General features: G+C 43.6%; 1 protein-coding gene and 1 long non-coding RNA gene across 3 annotated transcripts in view; one reads left to right on the top strand and one right to left on the bottom strand.

Annotated features, from left to right (window-relative positions):
* The window catches only part of SEMA6A (semaphorin 6A), a 126272-nt gene extending 109343 nt beyond the window's left edge, over positions 1-16929 (top strand). For both annotated transcript variants that reach the window (XM_079918381.1, XM_079918380.1), the window contains one exon: positions 15496-16929. In XM_079918381.1, the coding sequence (XP_079774507.1) occupies positions 15496-16694 (1199 nt within the window). In that variant the 3' untranslated portion in view covers positions 16695-16929. The remainder of the gene's footprint in view (positions 1-15495) is intronic.
* Positions 1-20287, bottom strand: part of LOC307184706 — a 169953-nt gene extending 149666 nt beyond the window's left edge. Inside the window, exon 1 of the long non-coding RNA XR_013827801.1 lies at positions 16910-20287. This is a non-coding gene — a long non-coding RNA (uncharacterized lncRNA). The remainder of the gene's footprint in view (positions 1-16909) is intronic.
* Positions 20288-20742: the final 455 nt, after the last annotated feature.

Here is a 20742-nt window from a genome sequence, read left to right as displayed (position 1 = left end):
TGATGAGTATACTGGCCACACTGCATGACAATCCTGAATGGAACTGTATAAATCATAGAGTTTATCAACAATCCTCTCTACAGTCAATTATTTATTCCTCAAAGGCATCACAGCCTCCAAGTAGGACATGTCACATCTTACATGAGCTGATTTAGATGGTTCAGAGACACCATGGCCTTCAAGAATACTGAATCATGTGGTGGAAAGTTAACACCCCTTTCATTTCTCTTTCCATCTTCTTGGTTATGTCAAGGCAAAAGTCTCAGTTTGGTGCTTTAACAACTCCAGAAACTTGCTACTACCCTTCTGAGGAGAAAGAACAGGCTTTAGATTGGGGGCTTTGCCATGCAGCTGGAGCTAGCTGGAACAAACATTGTTTTGCTTTCAGTTAATTTTATTTTTATGGTTACCTTCTATTTATGAAAAGTGACACTTTTTTCCATTTATGATAATTATATAAAGTTTCCACTGGAAACTCACCTTAAAGGTAATTTAAATATTAAGTAACTACTAATTCAGGAAGTATAGGGACACAGAGGTATAAAAAGTAAATAACATGGTAAGTGAGGCTCATTGATTTCACTAGGACTGTAGCATTGGTAGCTGATGAGTAACGTGTGGGTAACTCTGGCCTGGAGCAATTTAAAAAGTCCAGTGATGATTAACCTAGACCAAAACTGTGCTTCTGGCATTTGGAAGAACGAGACTGAATAATGGCCCTACCTTCTAGCTGGGCTCTGAGCCCTGCAGTTATACGACCTGGTGTTCTTCTGATTTCTCTTCCAACTACTGAGCTTTGCGATTAGGGATGAGAAGTTTGGTCAAGTAGGAATTGAGAGTAAAATGGATTTAGACTAAAAAGAGATTAGTCATTCTAGGCTTGTTAAGCATCTGGCGAGATGATTCTCCAGACCAGCAGTGAGCATCCAAGTGTAGACAGCAGCTCGTTATTTCCCAAATTGTGGCCCGGGGAAGTTTACCTCCAGCACTTCTGCTTCCCGCCTACTTTTCTGAGATCTGTAAGGACTCTTGGGCTACAGCATGTTCCCCTGACTTGGCAGTAACCTACACTTGACCCTTCTTTCCCTTTTCTCTCTTTCAAACTTTACCTATTTTGAGTCCCAAACCCACAGAGCCAGGCTTTCTTCATGAACAGGCTAGGAAATCCCATTTTGAGAGAGTATATTTGGTAACAGAGCCTGGCCCGACAGCTTCTGTGTTTTAACAATCTGCAACGCTTAAAATCTAATGGATGAAGGATTTTAAAGCATCTCAGTTCTCCCAATGGGGAAAGTGATTTCTTGGTTCCTAGCAAGTCATATGCAGGTGATCTTATTTACAGAGAAAATTATTGCTGATGACGGTAATAAAGGGAGAAAAATAAGATTCTCTTCTTTCCCTGACTCCTAAACTTGGACTGCATTTTCTCTGCCGTTTCTTCAGTAACATTACATAACAAAAATGTTTTCTGAGGAGTCTTCAAGCAAAATTTATTACTGGCTCTACAGCGCAGTATTGGATGCCAATATAAGGAATTAGAGGCTAAACTAGAGATAGACATAGTTCCTGTCCAAGAAATATCAAACTGCGAGACAGATGAAGCACACAAAGACGCAAAAATGCACCAAAAAGCCTTTACAACCGCTATTGTCTCTGTGAACAAGGCAAAACGGTGCACGGCAGACTTTAGAAAAAGATATTAGACAACTGAAGACAACCTGGCTGAACACATCAAGGACATAGCACTTGGAAACGGCTTCTCTGCCCCTTTAGTCGTCCCCTTCAGTGCCAATATTATAGCAGTCATATATCACTTGACAGGGAGGATGAGGGAAGTGAGGTACATCTGGTACAGGACTCATATTTAAAAGTTTTGTGGAAATGCTGGCAAACTCAGGCTCTTTTTGAACATCCTGAGCTCTATTTAAAACAAAAAAACCTTAACTCCATGGTAATATGTATAGCTTTTATTAGTAAAACCTATAGTATCACAGCCATTTTTAAATGTGATGGTAGAACAGGACCGTCTTGGAAGAGAACTCAGAGAAGGGGGTTGAGAGGGGTTCTGTTTGATGGGGAAGGGGCTGCTAGCGGGGGGACAAAGGGCTGCAACTTCCACCTAACAATCGACGACTAACTCAACCAGGTAGGAACATGCATGGTCAGGGCCAGGGAACACTAAGAGATGGGGGACTGGTTGCTGTTCTTCCAACAATGCTTCTGAATTAGAGTTTCCTTATTTCTGGTTTTTTGTTGTTGTTGTTTTGTTTTGTTTTGTTTGTGGTATGCAGGCCTCTCACTGTTGTGGCGTCTCCCGTTGCGGAGCACAGGCTCCGGACCCGCAGGCTCAGCGGCCATGGCTCACGGGCCCAGCCGCTCCGCGGCATGTGGGATCTTCCCGGAACGGGGCACGAACCCATGTCCCCTGCATCGGCAGGCGGACTCTCAACCACTGCGCCACCTGGGAAGCCCTGAGTTTCCTTATTTCTGGTTTTGAGGGTTAGAGGAAAAGTATCTTTCAAAGTTCATAAGAAAGTTGGCATCTAAGTTGCTGTTGTTGCTGATGAAGATACAATTCTTGAAATTTAGTCCATTAGTATATTTTTAAATTTGTAAATTGTGCTAAACCTGCCCCATAAAGGCTTACTATCATTTTTGTTATGCTCTGTTAAGCTATTTTAATCTCCGAAAGTTTAGAGTGAGTCTGAAGAATATTTATGGGGAACCAGTAGAAGCCCATTATTCGGAGGCAGAAGAGTAGGGTTGCTACATAAAATGGAGTGCTCAGTTAAATGTGAATTTCAGAGAAACCATGAATAATTTTTTAGTATAAGTATGCCCCACCTACTGCACGGGACATACGTATACTAAAACATTATTATTTATCTGAAGTTGAAATTTAACCAGAAGTTCTGTATATTTATTTGCTACCTGGCAAGCCTACTGAAGAGGTTACTGATAACTTCTCCAGTGAGTATATAAGATCTAATCTCTAGTCTACATTTGCCCTTCAACTGTTAGAAAATCTAAAATAACCCATATAAGAGGAATTAAAGTAAAGATTTCATCCTGTGAAAAATATTATCATTGTATTTAATTCCAGAGAAATATCACTAAAAGTTGTATATGCGTTTGAAATATGTTAGAGTAATTTTAAAAATTATCACTGAAAGCAAGCTTCCAAATACCACTTTTAAGTGAAGAAGGCTTAGAAGTCAAACTGTTCCTAAACAAGGGTATGATTAAAACTACTGTTTCTTTCTAATTTTAATTTAACCTCAGGTTTTTATCAACAGTTATGTAAACTATATGGAGTGATTTTTCTTCTTCAATTATACGGCTGCCTTTGTTTTCATTTCTCATTTCCACAACTTTGAAGGATATGAACTGGAATCAGAGCACTAGAAAATAATAGTTAATTTAATAGTTGATTTAAGAGAAAATGTAATAATGGTAACAATAACCCTAGTCCCAAAGAAAGGCAAAATGGCAACGTTTGTTCACTTCTTTCTTCGTTCATTCAACAGACGTTCAGCAAACATGCGCTACACATAAGCCTTCTGCTGAATGCTACAGTACACACTGATCTGATCCAACATAAGCCCTGCACTCAAGGAGCTTGCAGTTTAGCGGGGGGTACACACAGGTGACATCCTGGCTAGCAGTGGGGCAGAGTGAAGTCTGAGAGGAAGAGAAGCATTTAAAAGGGCCAGAAAGGGAACTGAGATTAAAAGTCATGCTAAGGGGTTTTGGCTTTACCTGTAAGCAGTGGGTGATACGAAGGAAGATGGGTGGTAGGGAAGGAAATACAGAGGTCAAGAGATTGACAGATGACAGATATATAATAAATTGATTATTCAATCATATTAGGTGGTTAATTGCACGTACACACAATAAGCTTGGGAAGTGGAATCTTGCATCAATTTTGGATCTAAAGTGTGTTTCCACACATCACTGGCATTTTCTGTAGATGATCCTTGCCAAGCTAAGAGCGCTATCCTAGGTAAAGCCCCAAGCAAGCTCAACTCCAGACTCGGCCTTCTCTATCACTTTAGTTTAAACACTGGGGTGCAGGGCACATGGCAGACTTTTCATCCAGAACAGATTTTGAAATTGGTGGAGAGACTGAGAAAGAAATGCTAATATAATCCAGGGTGCCACCATTTATTTGTTTACTAAATTAATATCTCTTTATCACCTACTGAAAAGGAATCTATTTGCAGTCTCTGGCTTTTCTTTGAGGCACCCAGGAAAATGATAGGTTGTGAGGTCAGGTGCTTTGCTCTCTACTGGAAGACATGCAAGTTTCCCTGTGAGCGTGTGGCGGGGAGGATGCCCACGTGGTCGGCTGTAATTGTTCTTTCAGCAGTGCGGGCAGAGAGGTAGATTTGATCTAATTAATTTTGCATCCTCTTGACAACTTGCTGAATTTATCTAAGGTCTTGATGAGATTATTGTGGAAAGGGTAGAAGAAAAATCAAGTTAAATGTCAGGGCTTCCCTGATGGCACAGTGGTTGAGAGTCCGCCTGCCGATGCAGGGGACACGGGTTCGTGCCCCGGTCCGGGAAGATCCCACATGCCGGGGAGCGGCTGGGCCCGTGAGCCATGGCCGCTGAGCCTGCGCGTCCAGAGCCTGTGCTCCGCAACGGGAGAGGCCACAACAGTGAGAGGCCCGCGTACCGCAAAAAAACAAAAGTTAAATGTCAGCCATGTAGAAAGCTGTTTCATCTCCCTGCCTGCCTGAATCTGAACACCAATATTTGAATGTTCTTTCCTAGAGATACCAGTTAAACCCTTTTCTCTTTGCCTAACATCATTTTCTCAAAAAAAAATGAAGAACTTAAATTATGATTATCGAGACTTTAATTTTTTCTTTTAAAATCAGCAACTTAAACCTTGGGGTATTAAAAAAATCAATTCACCTTCTAAAAGTGCTACTTACTTTAATCTGTAGCCACTTTTTCAAGCCACATCACCCTTGACATGAATTCATTTTGCTCCCACCCTTTTCCTTCAGTCTTTTTTTTTTTTCCATTCCCTCCTATCTTTTGCACAAAAACACACACAAATGACAAAGTTTTCTGACAGCTTAATGGAAATTTCAAGGACTACAGGGACTAGGTTAGGCATGATCATATTAACTGAACATCTGGTGTAGTTAAAAATGTGCTCTTTAGGGCTTCCCTGGTGGCGCAGTGGTTAAGAGTCCTCTTGCCGATGCGGGGGACGCGGGTTTGTGCCCCAGTCCGGGAAGACCCCACATGCCGCGGAGCAGCTTAGGCCCGTGAGCCATGGCCGCTGAGCCTGCGCATCCGGAGCCTGTGCTCCGCAACGGGAGAGGCCACAATGGTGAGAGGCCTGCGTACTGCAAAAAAAAAAAAAAGTGCTCTTTAATTGGTTCAGCTGCACTGTGTTCATCTCAAATTTGTTTTGTCCTAACAATAAAATTGTGAAGAGTCGACATATATTTTGGAGCATGTGTAATAATGGGAAAATAATATTAGCTTTGTCTCAAAACTGTCTTTCTGATAGCCTCGTTTCTTGGAGTTAAAAAAAAATGCTTGTAACACACAAGTTTTACTTTGCAAACCTTGCTGCTCCACCAACAAAGTAGTCTAGCAAGGGCAAAAGAGTGGAAACCGGGAAATCTCTTGCGGACAGCCTCTCTTTTCTTGACATTATACATGAGAATGGCCTTAAAAGCTGCAAGAGTTGCTCAGAATACATAATTCATGCCATTGCCATAGAGAGAAAGAGGACAGAAGAGCTGTGTCCACTCGCTGGTCCCAGGGAGACACAGGCTGTGCAAGTAATAAACAGGTGAAGTCCTGCAAAGCACGTGGACTGCACTGCGGGCCTGAGCAGACCTGCAAGAACGGTATCAGAGGTCAGTCTCCCAGCACTTTAGTGGTAGAAAGGCCCTGGAGTCTACTAGTGAAACGCAGTTGGATAAATTCACATATACTGGGTACAGAGTACACAGCTCTTAATCGGTGTCAGAAAGCTAATTATGGGCGGTATGAAGGACTGTCATCCTTAATGAGTATTTTTTAAGCTCTTGTAAGTCTACAATTGGGCATTATCTTTGTGAAGAGATTCCTTTTTAATGGGATAACAGGAACTTCCCAATGCAATTATTTTTAAAATTTGTATTTTTTAAAAGATGCACTCTTTTTCAAATAAGTATCTGCAATTAGATTTCTTCGCTAAAGGCAGGGGCAGCCATTATGAACTGTATAGAAATAATGGAAGTTCAGTATAGTCACCACTGACAATGCTTTATTAGAAGGGAAAAGGATGTCAAGAAATTTATAAGGCAGCAAACTGCGTTATGCCTAACCTTTTGGACATATTAGAGCTTGTTGTTTCCAGTCCTACAGCCTCTTATTATTCTTAAATAATAGATAACACTGGACACAATCATCTGACATTTTGTTAAGGTAATAAATACACCGTAAGTGATGATGGGTCTTGCACTCCATGATTTAAAAGCACACAGCAGAAATTTAATGTAACTTAAAATGTCTTATGTAATTCTATGGATTTGCAGATTCAGTTCAACTCAGCAGATGTGTAAGCACGGAGCTCCGCTGAGGGCACTTTTGTACCAGGCATTTTTATTACTCTAAAGCAGCACCTTAAAATGGGGAATGAAACATGAGCTCGGGTCCCTCCTTCCATCCAGAAAAGAAAGGAAAAGAATCTTGCTGAGTTTCTTATTCTCTTGTCTGATCATGGAGGGGTGAGGGAAAAGATCCCCTGAGTCATTATCAGATGTTGCTTGATGGCTGTGCATTGCTTGAGTGGAGTTGACTTCAAGGTGACATGTGAGGCAAGCTTTAAAGGAGGTTGCTCTATTCGATAGTGAGTTCCTACCAAGCTTCTGCTTCTTCTGTCCCTGAGACTCAGTCCTGACTGGGCTCTCTAGTACCACCCACTACCTGATGGCCCCTGTGACAGAGTTGGGGAGCATCAACAATTCCCCTGTCTTTATGCTGAGGCAAATAAAGAAACCATGTGCATTTTTCCAGCAGCTTTTCGCTCTGGCATATTGGGTTGATTCTGTTACGGAAGTAGTGGTACAACATTTTAGGCCATATGTCAAGCTTTTGTCAGGTACCAAGGGAAAGTGTGAGGGATGTGTTTGTCTCTCCAATAAAACCTTATCCATTTTGTATTCTTTGTCAGAATATGGCAACTGCAAGAAAATGTCATACACGAGACCCACTAAAGAGTCACGCTTCAGTGAACATCAAGGAAGACTATTTATTCATTTTTTTACAAATAATTTTGAAAGTCTGGCTATACACTGCCTCAGGGGTGTCTGGGGTTGGACTTTAAAGCATAACACCTTGATGCTGTTTTCTGGAATATTATTCATATCATTTAGGGCAGTGCCTCTCAAGCTTTAGTGAACATACAAGTCATCTGGAGGCCATATTAAAACATAGATTTCGGAACCCAATCTCCAGAGATTCAGATTCAGAAGGTCCGACGAGGACCCAAGGATTTGTATTTCTAACAAGTTCTTGGTGATGCTGACGCTGAGTATTACTGATTTAGGACCCCTTCCAAGTTGTATGGGCTCTTATTTAAGGTCACTTTCCAAGATTTTGTTGTATTTTTAAATCCTTATTGCTCCATTCTTGGCTAATACACTTGCACCCAACCAGAGCGTTCCATTAAAATAGCCTATCTGAGACCATGCAGAAGGCAGGTAACTTGTCAGAAATTCTAGAAACACTCCCCTTACATTATTAATTGAGCATTAACATGTGTCCTGCACAATGCCCAGGATCATACAGCTAGTTACTTATAGATCCAAGACTTGAACCCAGGTCTTTATGACCTCAAGATTTACGTTCTTAACCAATAATACCCAGCCCCATCTATAACCCAAGATCCCAAGAACTATATTTCCAGCAAGTTTAAGTTTTAGGAATATTCAAACAAACCTATTTCCTCATATTTGTTTTATCTTCATTTGGCAGAGAAAAAAAAATCAAAGCACTGCAAATAATCCAAAGAATCACCTGAATTTCACAATTTTATAAGGAGATCCACTTCCCTATTTTGTAGCTTTGATGCCTCTTAAGAGAGCAAAGGAAGATGGGACCAGGAAGCTGGAAAACAGAAATGCTTTGTCTGGTTTCAAAACCTATTTAGATGTTGGGTTTCTAGCCTTATTAGAAAGAAAGCCTCAAAAGGAAGGAAGATAAACCATGCAAATTCTGCTTAAAACTTTGCCCATCTGAAATAGTCATTACAAAGACAGCGACAGTCCTAACACATGGAACCACAGATCAACATTCCAGAGCATGGCTTTTTTAAACGATCTCATCATGACCCCCGGTCTAGACCTCAATCTCCACTCTGGGTGTAGCACTCCCCCTGGCAGTGCCGGGTCTAAAGCAGTGGAGCAGAGGAGGAACAGTGAACCCAGAACTCCCACTGGCCCAGAGGGAAAAATGAAGTTGTATGCTCATTCCCCCGTTCCCTCTTGCGATGGCATCCCAACAAGAAGTAAAAATGTATCAATTTCAAAGGTGATAGAAATGGAAGTGGATTCATCTGCAGACAGCCACAGTCAGTATTATTTCAATTTATGAGTTCTAAAATAGCTTCTGAACTGAGGATATTAAACAGCCAGGAAGCTGCCTCTACTTTGGCATGGTCAGTCATGAACTTGACACATCTTGAAGACCATGGCCCCTCCCGGCACCTAATCTTCAGCCTGCCAGGGGGAGGAAAAAAAAAATTGAAAATAAAAGAAAAAGGAAAGTTTGAGTTATAAACTCTGAGTCCATTTCCACGGCTGCTGGCAGTTCAGCTCATTTCTAAGCCATCTGGTTCGCATTATGCAGTAAGACAAGGAGAAGGCTGCTTCCTGCCGAGATAACCACAGAGAGCGCCCACTGCACTTCCCGTGTGGTCATCTCTGTGGGCTGGGGTGTGGCTTTGAGGATAAATTGTCTCCAGTTAGGGTTTTCCCCCTATCTGCTTTTTTCTCTCTTTCATAGGGATTACAGCAGGCCCTCTGTGGTTAGCAGGGTGATGCTTGGCCCGGGACTCGTTCATTCACTCGCACTGCCTTGCAGGACTGTGAGGCTGGCATTTTGCTGCAATAAGATTTTCAAACAAGAAGGATTGGGTTGTTAGATTCCATCCACCCAAGTTGTTAGGAGGATTTCAAGGGAATTACAGGCTTGTCTTACTACAAAGCAGAATCAAGAGTCTATTTTTAGGGCATCCCACTCCAGGGCTTTTCTTGGTATTTTGCCATCCTTCTTAGCTCTCAGACCCAACACGAACCCCACTCCGGCTCTACGATGGAGGAAATGTCCATCCTCCTTTTTGCCTTTGCATATTTCTCTAAAGGACACAGAGGGGCTTTGTTGTCTTTGTGGTCACCAGGTCCGCTTTATACAGATGCCTATTAATCACTTCACTATGGCGACAGACACATCCATCATATCACAGCAGCTCTGACACAGGCAGTCCAGTGAACAGGGGTGAGAGAGGAAAGTGTGCACTTAACCATTTCAAGGTACTGTCTGCCCAAGGCCTCACGTACTTAGCAAGGTAACTGGGATGGGGATGGGTAGGGCTCTTCCTTGGGACTTACTTTAATAGGTGCAATAGAGTTCATGTATTTTTCTTGGTCTGTTTGGCTTCATTTTTTCATAGGACAGATAACATCTCCCAGGTATGTCTGTATGATGCAGGGGATAAGTACAGTTGAAGACAGAGTCTTAATTTTAGTAACAGTAATAATAAATTCAAGTAGACTGGCTGTGCTTTTGATGCAAAGGTACTGACTCTTTGAAGCCTGTATTTTTTTCAATAATGGATTCAATGTGAAACAGAGTAAGCTGAACCCCGCTCTGACTCCATGGTCAGCTTTCTCAAGCAAGAAGACCATTGAAATGACAGGTAAATTAACCAATAACTTTCCTTCCAAAACTGACATGTCTTCTAAATATCTTTTTCAGACTTTCATGGCTTTTCACAGCCTGCTTCCAAATGGTGTTTAGCACTCACTCCTAGTTTTCCCCTGCAAGTACTCATTCACTCATGCATTCATTTACTATTTATTTAACAGCTATTTACTGAGCAACTTTATGCCTGGGGGTTCAGCAGGAAATCTCTCCTTGATGATTTTAGGATAGAGAGGTGCAGAGCTCTGGGGACACTTACAGAAGGAAGAGCTAAACTGGCTTGAGGGAGTTGGAGAAGGCTTCCTCATGTAAGCTGAGACCTAAAGGAGAAGGTCAGTGGGATGGGAGGTAAGCAGGGATATTCCGGGCAGAGGGAGCAGCCTGTGTGAAAGCCCAGAAGCAAGTGCGAATGCAGCGGAGAGGCTGGTGCCTACAGCTAAGAGACTAGAAGGAAGTTGGACCACTGGCCATTACTGAACACAGCCTTCACCTTCCTCCCCTCCATGCCTTGGTTCTTGTTGCTGTCTCCACTTGAGCTGACATCCTACGCACCCTTTACACTTAGCTCAAATGTCACCTCCTACATAAAGCCTTTGCCCATCCATATTAGGTAGAAGCAATGCATCTCATGACGCTTCCGCACTTTGGATGTAGTTGATGTGTGCGCACCTACCTTCTCCCCGACTGGATCACAGGGTTTGTGCCTCCTTCACCTTTGTCTCCCCAAAACCCAGCATAGTACTTTCATCTGTGCTTAGTAAATGTTTGCTGCAAGATGCTTGCCACCAAAACCTTATTAGTCCAGGAGAATGACAGTCAAGGCACCAAGAACATCACCATCGAGCCCTGAGTTAGGAGAGCATATTTTCTGAGGTATGTTGTCCCAGAGCCTGGCGCTGGGCTCCCTGTGCAGACTAGAGACAACAGCAGAGTACCCGCGAGCTACCAAAAACCATTATTTAAATAAAGAATTTGATGTGTGAGATTTCAGAGTGCATTGATATAGTCATCATAGGAAAAGTTAGAACTGTGTTGGGTTTCCTCTTATTTTGCAGTTTATAATTGTTCTTATTTTGAATTACATATGGTAGGGCCTGGAGGGCAGGGTTGTTCGTAATCTTTTCATCGCTTCAGCCTCTAAAGAGCTTCAAACTGCCCCTCCGAGACCTCCTTCTAGCAGCATCTGAAAACTCTCTCACCTCAGAGGAAAAAAAAAAAAGTGGATATTCTATTCTTTCTCAGTTCTGCCAATTTAAGGCATGATTTCAGAGAAATCTCTACGCCATTGTGTGTCTTGCTTCCTGCAATAGGAAGGTGGAAAGAATAACCATTTAGCACCTCATGACTGGTGAGAAATAGCTGGCGGTTAATTAATCAATGCAAAGGGTTTTTCAGATACTGTTTTCATTACTAATGCCCCATTTTCAACTGGTGACAGCAGAAGGCCCAGGGGTTGGTGGAGGAAGGCATTTCAACAGCCCAGGCTGGAGCCAACTTTCCCCCTCTACAGTGGGGGAACGTGGGGAGGGAGTATACCACCCTACAAAGGCCCTCCGCTTCCCCAGGGTGTCATCGCAGCACCTGAAGCAATGATGTTCCTCCAGCCCCAGCCCTTTGTAAAGACGCACTTGTTCTGAACTAGTTAATTCTACTGGCGCACTCAGTTGTTACAAATAACCCATTTACCCTCACCCTCTCTTGTGGAATTATCCCAGAACAAATGTCTTCATTTTTAAAAAAGTTTATCCTATTATTATTTTGAATACATACTGAGCACCTGTATAGATTCTTTTGCCTAATGGATGTTAGTATGATTATTCTGTTGCATGATTAGAGATATGTTTCTGTGATTTCAGAAGCAAGGTTATACATAGTCACTCCAAAGATGACCCAGCAAATTGAGAAGTCCATTTAAAAACATGTCTCTACAATGTACTGCAAACCCATTTCTTTCATAATCACTTATTAAGTGTCCGACCTAAGAGCCCTGGGGATGGTTAGGATTATAAATGCATATAAAATATGGTCCCTGCCCTCAAGGAGCTGGACTGCAGGATTATTATTCCTCCACTAGGAGTATATAATCTCTGTGTTTTGCTCAACATTTCCCACTGTTGTTGTTTTACTTATTTCAAAACTCAGGACCTATAGGCAGTCCTGAAACAGAGGTACATGTTACCGATGTTGCCTCATCGACCTCTGGCAACCCTCTGGCAACATTTGGACAGCCGAAGGTTTGGAGCTGGAAAGAACAGGTCTATCCCTCCCCTGGGAGACCTATAGCAAATGGATTCTAATGGCAAAGCCTATGACTGTTACTCTTAAGCCCTCGGTGAACTACTAACCCACCATTTCTCTTTTGTGGCTTCCTCTGACCTTTAGATTTGTCCAGCAAACTACAGCACTTAAGCTCTTTCTTAATCATTATTTAAACTGATTCTTGTAACTACACAGTAAGGCATTAAGTGTGTTAACCCCACATTACAGATGGGAAAAACTGAGGCTCAGAGACGTTAAGTCATTTGCCCAAAGGTCACCCAACAGTAAATGGGAGCTTAAAACTCCAGGCCTTTGGAGAGCTCTAGTGTTGCACTACCCCCGGCCTCACTGACAAGTCTGGTGTGTTCAAGCCTGTGCAGTGACCATTGGCAAAAAGTTGATTTAATCATTTGCCCTTTTTCATGATATAAGTAGAAAGCTTTCAGTTTGGAAGGTGTTTTCCAAAAATAACTTTTAACGTCTTATCTTCTTGACTTTCAACTTAATCTCTGATCTGTTTCTAACTTTGGACGTGGGGTTTCTGAATGTGCACAGGTGGATGAGGGAAGCCACCTGCTTCACGGTGGATATCTCAAAGCCGAAGAAACGCAGAAAGGTTTTTTGTTTGGTTGGTTGGTTTTTTTAACATCTTTACTGGAGTATAATTGCTTTACAATGGTGTGTTATTTTCTGCTTTATAACAAAGTGAATCAGCTATAAGCAAGAGGGATGTATATGCAGAAAGATTTTTAAGGACGCTATTTACATAACAACATGAGCCAGAGAAAGCCATCTGAGACACTATTTTTCTCAAAGGTCAGACCCTGCTTGATTTGTTAACAACCAGAAACCTGAACTCAAATATCATCCACTAAAAGTTTTTCCCAGTGAAAAAGCGAGTGGGGTCCATGAGTCTAAGACAGTTAAGGACCTTCAGACATGAAAGAAAATTATTTGGGAGCTAAAAGTAAAGGAGCAATAGATAAACTTTAAAATTCTGGAGTTCTCCCAATTAAACAATAAAGGAAACAAAGGGATTGCTCTAGCCTCCGGCTTTCTATAGTTCTCTTGTTGAGATGGTAATTTAAATTGTAAAATCCCAAGTCAATTGTAGATAACTACCTATCACAGGTATGAATCTACTGGGGAGGCCCAGCCCCCGTAAATACAGTTGGCTGGAAGGGACCCACGAAATACCCACTGCTATGAAAAAATTTAGTACCCCGCATCGGTGACATCACCAATAAGCAAAATTAAACCCATTTTATTCACAGGTGTACATTTTTTGTGCCATCATATGTAGGTGGTTAAAAATGATGTTCAGTAGAAACCCACTCAAAACCAAAATTGAAAGAAAATCAGTTGCTATTTTAGCATTACAACAAGGAAATGCAAATTTAAGGAAGAAATTCTCATTGGCACAGTTCCTTGGTGACTAGGTATTAAAACATATTTGGATACAAGACACCCCACTGTTTGGGGAGCTCCACAACACATAAGGTGTGGGTTACAGCTGAATTTCCGGCTCGTTTTTGCTTCTCAGTTTCTACCCCTTAAAAGTTCATGAAGATAAATCTTGAAATATTTGACAAGTGTCACATACGGAAATCATTCAGTGTCTTACTATCTTTTCCCTGGGGTGAATTACCTCCCCTGCCCTTCACTACCAAGGGCATTTGTTTAATCACAGAATCTTTATTTCTCAAGAGATATTTGCTGCTTCTATTTATCCCCCCACCTGAAGTCACAATCCTTTGTCACAGGACAATCATTTCCACAGCAACCAACTGTGATGTCACAATTGGGGGGAGGAGGAGAGTTCACAAAGAAAAGAGAACGTTTTCTTCTTCAGGCTAAGGTTTCTGAGATTTAAAACCACTGCTTCACCCATCAAAATATTTTAGCAGAAAAACTCCGTGACAAAGCTGCATTTCTTCAAGGTCTCAGCTGTGACACAAAGCATTTCAGCAGAAGTGTAAGGGCTGTGTGTTGTGGCTTTGGGAAGGGATAGAGATTTTTATTTCATTTCATTCTAATTCTATGCCACTGATATCTGCCAGTAAAACACATTAAACATATTCCAGAAAGAGTTGATTTAGTCGATGAAAAATGTGTCTCCTGAGACCAGAGAAGGCACATTTTCTGTCTTACTATCATTTCCATAATAGGAACAATGTTTACATTTCCTCAGCCCATGCAGAGCCTCTAATGTATTCATGTTCTTTCACTCTCCAGAGGCAGGAATTGAGGTATTTGAGATTTTATTTTTTTAGCTACTGCATCAAGCACTTAAGATCTGACAATTGTGATGTGTATTCTCACTTGGTATTAAAAAATAAAAGCTTCAGTGTTTGCATATGATTAGTCTCTCAGCTTGGTGGCTAATTAAGCAGGACCAGGGAAAGCCACTTTCTTCAGAAACACGGCATCTTGGTTTACGTAGTGTAAGATTATTGACAGGTAGAGCCACACAATTTTTATTAAACTGAAGAGATTAGCTCTGCTGAAGAATTTCACCGTGACAACAAACCCTAGCGGTAATAATGATACCTGACACTTCTCAAACTCACTACAGGAGCCCAAATGGTCTCTTTTTCTAAATATTCTTTCAGCTCAAGTAAGGGAAGAGCTTCATTCAAACATTTAGCATATTTATCTGAAATTGAGTGTGCAAGGGTTTTTCTTCTCCCTTGTAGAAGTGATGCAAAATCAGCATAAATATTTGTAATCTGTGCACTTTAGCTATTCTCTTACACTATAAATGGTACACCCTGTCTTTCCCCCAGTTGGTTGAAATGCTAACCAGCTTTTCTCCAGATAGAGGCCATGTTGCCCACAGGAAGTCATCAGCAAAGTCCCTGGAAGCCTGGAGTGATGTGCAGTTTGTTCATTTAACATGCATAAAATTGTTGCCTATTCCCCCAGACTCAAAATATCTCGCAGTTTTAGGACCGGGAGGATTGAAAAGAGATGAGAGGGAAAGAAGGATAAATGTTGGAAAGGAAAAACTTCCATATTCCATGGAGTGAAGCAAAGTAGAAAGAGCCTATACTTGAAAAGAGGGGGAAACACTTTTAGAACACAAAGAGGGCAACAATTGAAGTCTATTTACATAGTTGGGGGTGGGGTGGGGAGGATTAATTAGTTAACGATTGGCAAACGGTGTCTTGAAGACGAGTTCTGTGGAGGTGCTATTCTCACTTATTACTGTTATTAATTAACTGGGTGCATGCCAAACAAAAATCAGCCTCACGGTCTGCTTTCATTTCTTAACACCATATGCGATGCATTTTGCAGGAGTGATTCGGGAGAGTTATCTCAAAGGCCACGACCAGCTCGTTCCTGTCACCCTCCTGGCCATTGCGGTCATTCTGGCTTTTGTCATGGGAGCCGTCTTCTCGGGCATCATCGTCTACTGCGTCTGTGATCACCGTCGCAAAGACGTGTCCTCCGTGCACCGCAAGGAGAAGGAGCTCGCCCACTCGCGCCGCGGCTCCATGAGCAGCGTCACCAAGCTCAGCGGCCTCTTTGGGGACACCCAGTCCAAAGACCCCAAGCCGGAGGCCATCCTCACGCCACTCATGCACAACGGCAAGCTCGCCACTCCCAGCAACACCGCTAAGATGCTCATCAAGGCTGACCAGCACCACCTGGACCTGGCCGCCCTGCCTACCCCAGAGTCCACCCCGACGCTGCAGCAGAAGCGCAAGCCCAACCGCGGCAGCCGCGAGTGGGAAAGGAACCAGAACCTCATCAACGCCTGCACCAAGGACATGCCCCCCATGGGCTCCCCCGTGATCCCCACCGACCTGCCCCTGCGGGCCTCCCCCAGCCACATCCCCAGCGTGGTCGTGCTGCCCATCACGCAGCAGGGCTACCAGCACGAGTACGTGGACCAGCCCAAAATGAGCGAGGTGGCCCAGTTGGCGCTGGAGGACCAGGCGGCCACCCTGGAATATAAGACCATCAAGGAACATCTCAGCAGCAAGAGTCCCAACCATGGGGTGAACCTGGTGGAGAACCTGGACAGCCTGCCCCCCAAAGTCCCCCAGCGGGAGGCCTCCCTGGGACCTCCCGGAGCCTCCCTGTCTCAGAACGGCCTGAGCAAGCGGCTGGAGATGCACCACTCCTCGTCCTACGGGCTTGATTATAAGAGGAGCTACCCCACGAACTCGCTCACGAGAAGCCACCAGGCCGCCACGCTCAAAAGAAACAATACTAACTCCTCCAATTCCTCCCACCTCTCCAGAAACCAGAGCTTTGGCCGGGGAGACAACCCACCCCCCGCCCCGCAGAGGGTGGACTCCATCCAGGTGCACAGCTCGCAGCCCTCGGGCCAGGCCGTGACTGTTTCGAGGCAGCCCAGCCTCAACGCCTACAACTCACTGACCCGGGCGGGGCTGAAGCGCACGCCCTCGCTAAAGCCGGACGTGCCCCCCAAACCTTCCTTTGCCCCCCTTTCCACCTCCATGAAGCCCAACGATGCGTGTACATAATCCCTGGGGGAGGGGTCAGGTGTCGAACCAGCAGGAAAGGCTAGGCGCCCGCTCAGCTCAGCAAGGTTCGCGGCTGCTGAGTACCCACTCGACCAAGACGGCCGCGGCGGCGCCCAGGACTCTGGGTCCTCCCCTGAGACGCGGGGGGCGGGGGGGGGGGCGCTCTTGAAAATTGGGCCAAGCTGTTCGGTGAAGGTTCGCGACGCGGGACTCACCTCCATTCTCTTCCTTCACTCTTCCCCCACGCCCTGCAACAGGTCGGACTCACGAAAGACTTCAATCAGCATCACAAACATGAGCCAAAAGCACATACGCACCCACCCACCCAGCCCCGCGTGTGCGCCTGCGCGCAAGTCTGCGCGCACGCGCACGTCACACACATGCACACACACGCGCGTGAACGGCAATTGCAACATTGTGTCCATGACTGCACCAAGCGCTGCCCAACTGGGCTAGCGTTCCAACCTGCAAAACACAGATACATTTTTAAAAATCATGACAATTAAAAAGAAAAAAAAGAATTCATTGATAATTCTAACTCAGACGTTAACAAGGGCAGAAGTTTACTATGCGCAGATACTGTGAAATGCCCACCAGTGTTACAGCTTTCTGTTATAGCAGATGAATGCCATGTTGGGCAACTATGTCATAAATTTCTGCTCCTCTCTTTTAATGAAATAACCTGACCGTTAACGCAAGTAACTATTTATTTTTCACGCTTTTTTCCTTAAGGAAAGGACTCTCCACATACCGTCCTCTGAACAGCTCTTCAGAAAGTCCTTTGACAGTTAAAACTATTTAACGTGAAATCCATTAACTGGAATAATTGAGTTTATTTTTACAATAAATTCACTGAGTAAGTAAGTTGCAGCTGGAATCCTGAGCTTGTGTTTGGACTGATATCTAGCTAAAGGAAAAACTTAAGAGGGGAATATTTATTTAAATCTACCAGTTAAATTTGCTGGTCAGGTCCCTGGCTTATAACATGCAAAAGAGTAATTAGTTTAAAAGTCCTTCCAGATCCTAACTTCTGAAGCAACCAGGAGAGGAACTTTTAGAATGGAACATCGCGTCCCATTGCTGCCAACATGGCTTTGTCAGTGGTTCCTACTTTCTGTGAAGGCACCAGCTTGTGATACGCCATCTCATTTCACTTTGCATGTGAGACAGAAAACAAAATCCACCAACCGTGTGAACTAATTAATATGCTGGCTGCTACCTTGCATCAATTAATGGTTTGATCACACAGGTTTTTCGTGGGGTTACATCTGTGAATAGCCTGTTTTCCACATGTAAATTTGTGCCTTACACCCTGAGTTGTGTACACTTGCAAACTGTCATTATGATCAACTTTTCCCCCATTTGAAATAAATGCAGATATTTATTTAACCCTCCCTCCCCCCACCCCCAGTCCAGCCCTCTGGAAGATTAGCGTCCAGCAGATGGAAGAACAATGCAGTGGTGATGGTTACAATCCTGCAGCCTGGGAAAGCTGGGCGACACCACACCCTCTGATTCACGCATTCTTCTGGTCGTGCCAACTCCAACCACCCTTTGGCCATGCTGCCAAGCGTGGACCCCAGTGTTGTGGGTGGCAAATCTCCTTTCTTCCTCCAGAGCTCCCTGCTTCCCTTGTATTCTCAGATCATTTCAAAATGATGATATCCTCATTAGCCAGCAGAAAAGGGACTAACATCCCAGTCCTCATTCCTGCTGTGTCCACTGCCTGGAGAACACAGCAGTGAGGTTGGGCAAGCACCTGGGTGGAGTCTCCAAGCCATGTGCGCAGCACACAGGTGCAATGCTCACAAAGAAATGACATGGAAATAGATGCAGGCAGGCTGGTCCCTGCTGTGATTAATGAGTAACTCCAAGTACAAGGCCAACAACAATGGATGCTACAAAAACGTTGACTGGGGCAAAAGGTTTTTAATTTTTTTAAATTTCTTTATCCTTTTGCGGGTATTGTTTGTAGGGGGAGGGGGTCGGGCGTGTGTTTTTCCCCTTGGTTTTCATTAGCTCAAGCACACACAAGGGACTTTTGTTTACTCTTATCACGAACAAAAGAATTGTCAACATACTGTAAACTGTGAGCATTGTTGGTTGTTATCGGTTTTTTAAAAACAGCTAAACAGTATATTTAGTGGTCTCTTTGTCTCTTTTTCATTTCCAGTTTGATCTTCTGGGTTTAGTATTGTCTTAAAAAGAAAACTTTCTAGAAAAGACAGTTGGGGATAATTTTGAATTGGCTGTGAAAAGTGGTACCTCCGTAAACAGAGTGAGACCTGGGCGTGTCGCAAGGGCACGTGCACAGCCTTTTATTCCAAACACCCCTTGCAGTTTTGCTGTTGTTCGGGATAGGTTTTTGTTATTTTTGTGTTATGTTTTTGTTTTGTTTGTTTTGTTAGTGGAATCAATGTTCACACCCCGTGAACTCTGTACCCTGAAACCATGAAACTTTGCTAGGAACAGAGATGTTGTCTTCTTCCTTCTATTTTCTTTAGAAATGTGGAACTTAGGAAGATGTGGGTATGTATCACCCTGCTACCCTCTCCCCCAAGCTTCACTCCCAGAAGTACTGAGGTGCAACACCTGCTCTCTCGTCCCCATGTGCGGGCATCAATGCCTCAGCTGTGTTACAGAGTCCCGTGTCAAACTTCCACCCCAGTCCCTGTATCCCACAACCCATCACTTGTGGTGTTAACCCTGAAATGCCCACAGGTATTGAGCTGGTCTTCTGCATTTAAGTATTTTCCCTTTTTCTTTTGCTCCCCACAGCGTGTGGGGAGAGGGTCCATAAACCTGAGTGTGCCTTTGCTTTCCACCCTTGCTAGACACTGGTAGATGCAACCAACTCAGATTTATATTTGTTGTAAAGTTGTAAAAAATATTGTGATGTCACCAATTTTCCTTCCATCTCCACACCCCCTAACATCTGATTCACGACTTAATGTATGTTGTAAAAAAGAAAAAAAAGAAGGGAAAAAAAGACAAAAAGGCAAGGAAAAGGCTCTTTATTACTTAAAAGTAATAAAGCAAGACTGTTCTACATTCTCTTTTGTGTCCTGAATGCTTTTATTTATCTCATAATTTCCCCCTTTTTGCCTAGGGTGCTCCTCTTTCCTCCATCTCTATTTGGCTTCCAAAGCATAAATCACAATGTAGTTAGAACCATTTGTCTGCAATACCCACACCCTGCTCCCCAAATTATTGAAGTGTTCTCTCTGCCTGCACCCAGCCTGGAGCAGGATCGGAGCAGAAGCCACTGGTAATTAAAAGGCAGAGCATGCGTTGACTCCCTCAATTCATTTCACGCATTTTCTTTTTATGGGCTTGTTCATCATCAAACATTTATGGTAGGCTTGATAGTTAAGGAGATCAAGGCTAGGATTTTACTATGTAAGGTCCACTAAAAATAGAACCTGGGCTTCCCTGCTGGCGCACTGGTTGAGAGTCCGCCTGCCGATGCAGGGGACACGGGTTCATGCCCCGGTCCGGGAAGATCCCACATGCCGTGGAGCGGCTGAGCCCGTGAGCCATGGCCGCTGAACCTGCGCGTCCGGAGCCTGTGCTCCGCAACGGGAGAGGCCACGACGGTGAGAGGCCCGCGTACCGCAAAAAAAAAAAAAATCCTTGCACAGATGTGACTTCAGCCTTTTTACATATTAATAAGGTGGAGGGTGCAGGATTTTACTCTTTGTTCGCATCTATCTCTTGTAAGCCAGAAGACACGGTCAGAGCTATGGTGCAATGCAGCACTTGATTTTCATTTTGCAGCGTAGCCTTTTGAAATGCCTCGATCAGGGCTTTTCTTCCCCCTCTGGAATATTTTTAAAACAGTTATTTAAATAAGTCTTCAGCTGTAGTATTTTACTTTTGACCTTCTGAAATAATTTTTTACAAGTGTTTTGGGTCAGTTTGAGTGTGGGAAGCTGCGGCTGGACCTCAATTTACACCTACAATGATCTAGTCACCTTCTGATAACTCATTTCCAATTGTGTTACTTGAATCCCACCCATAGGGCGAGGCGCTGTCAGGCACAAAAGTT

Source organism: Stenella coeruleoalba, assembly GCF_951394435.1.
Source record: "Stenella coeruleoalba genome assembly, chromosome: 3".
Classification (NCBI taxonomy): domain Eukaryota; kingdom Metazoa; phylum Chordata; class Mammalia; order Artiodactyla; family Delphinidae; genus Stenella; species Stenella coeruleoalba.
The sequence above is the reverse complement of the archived record's forward strand: the minus strand, read 5'-3'. Positions and strand labels throughout refer to the sequence as shown.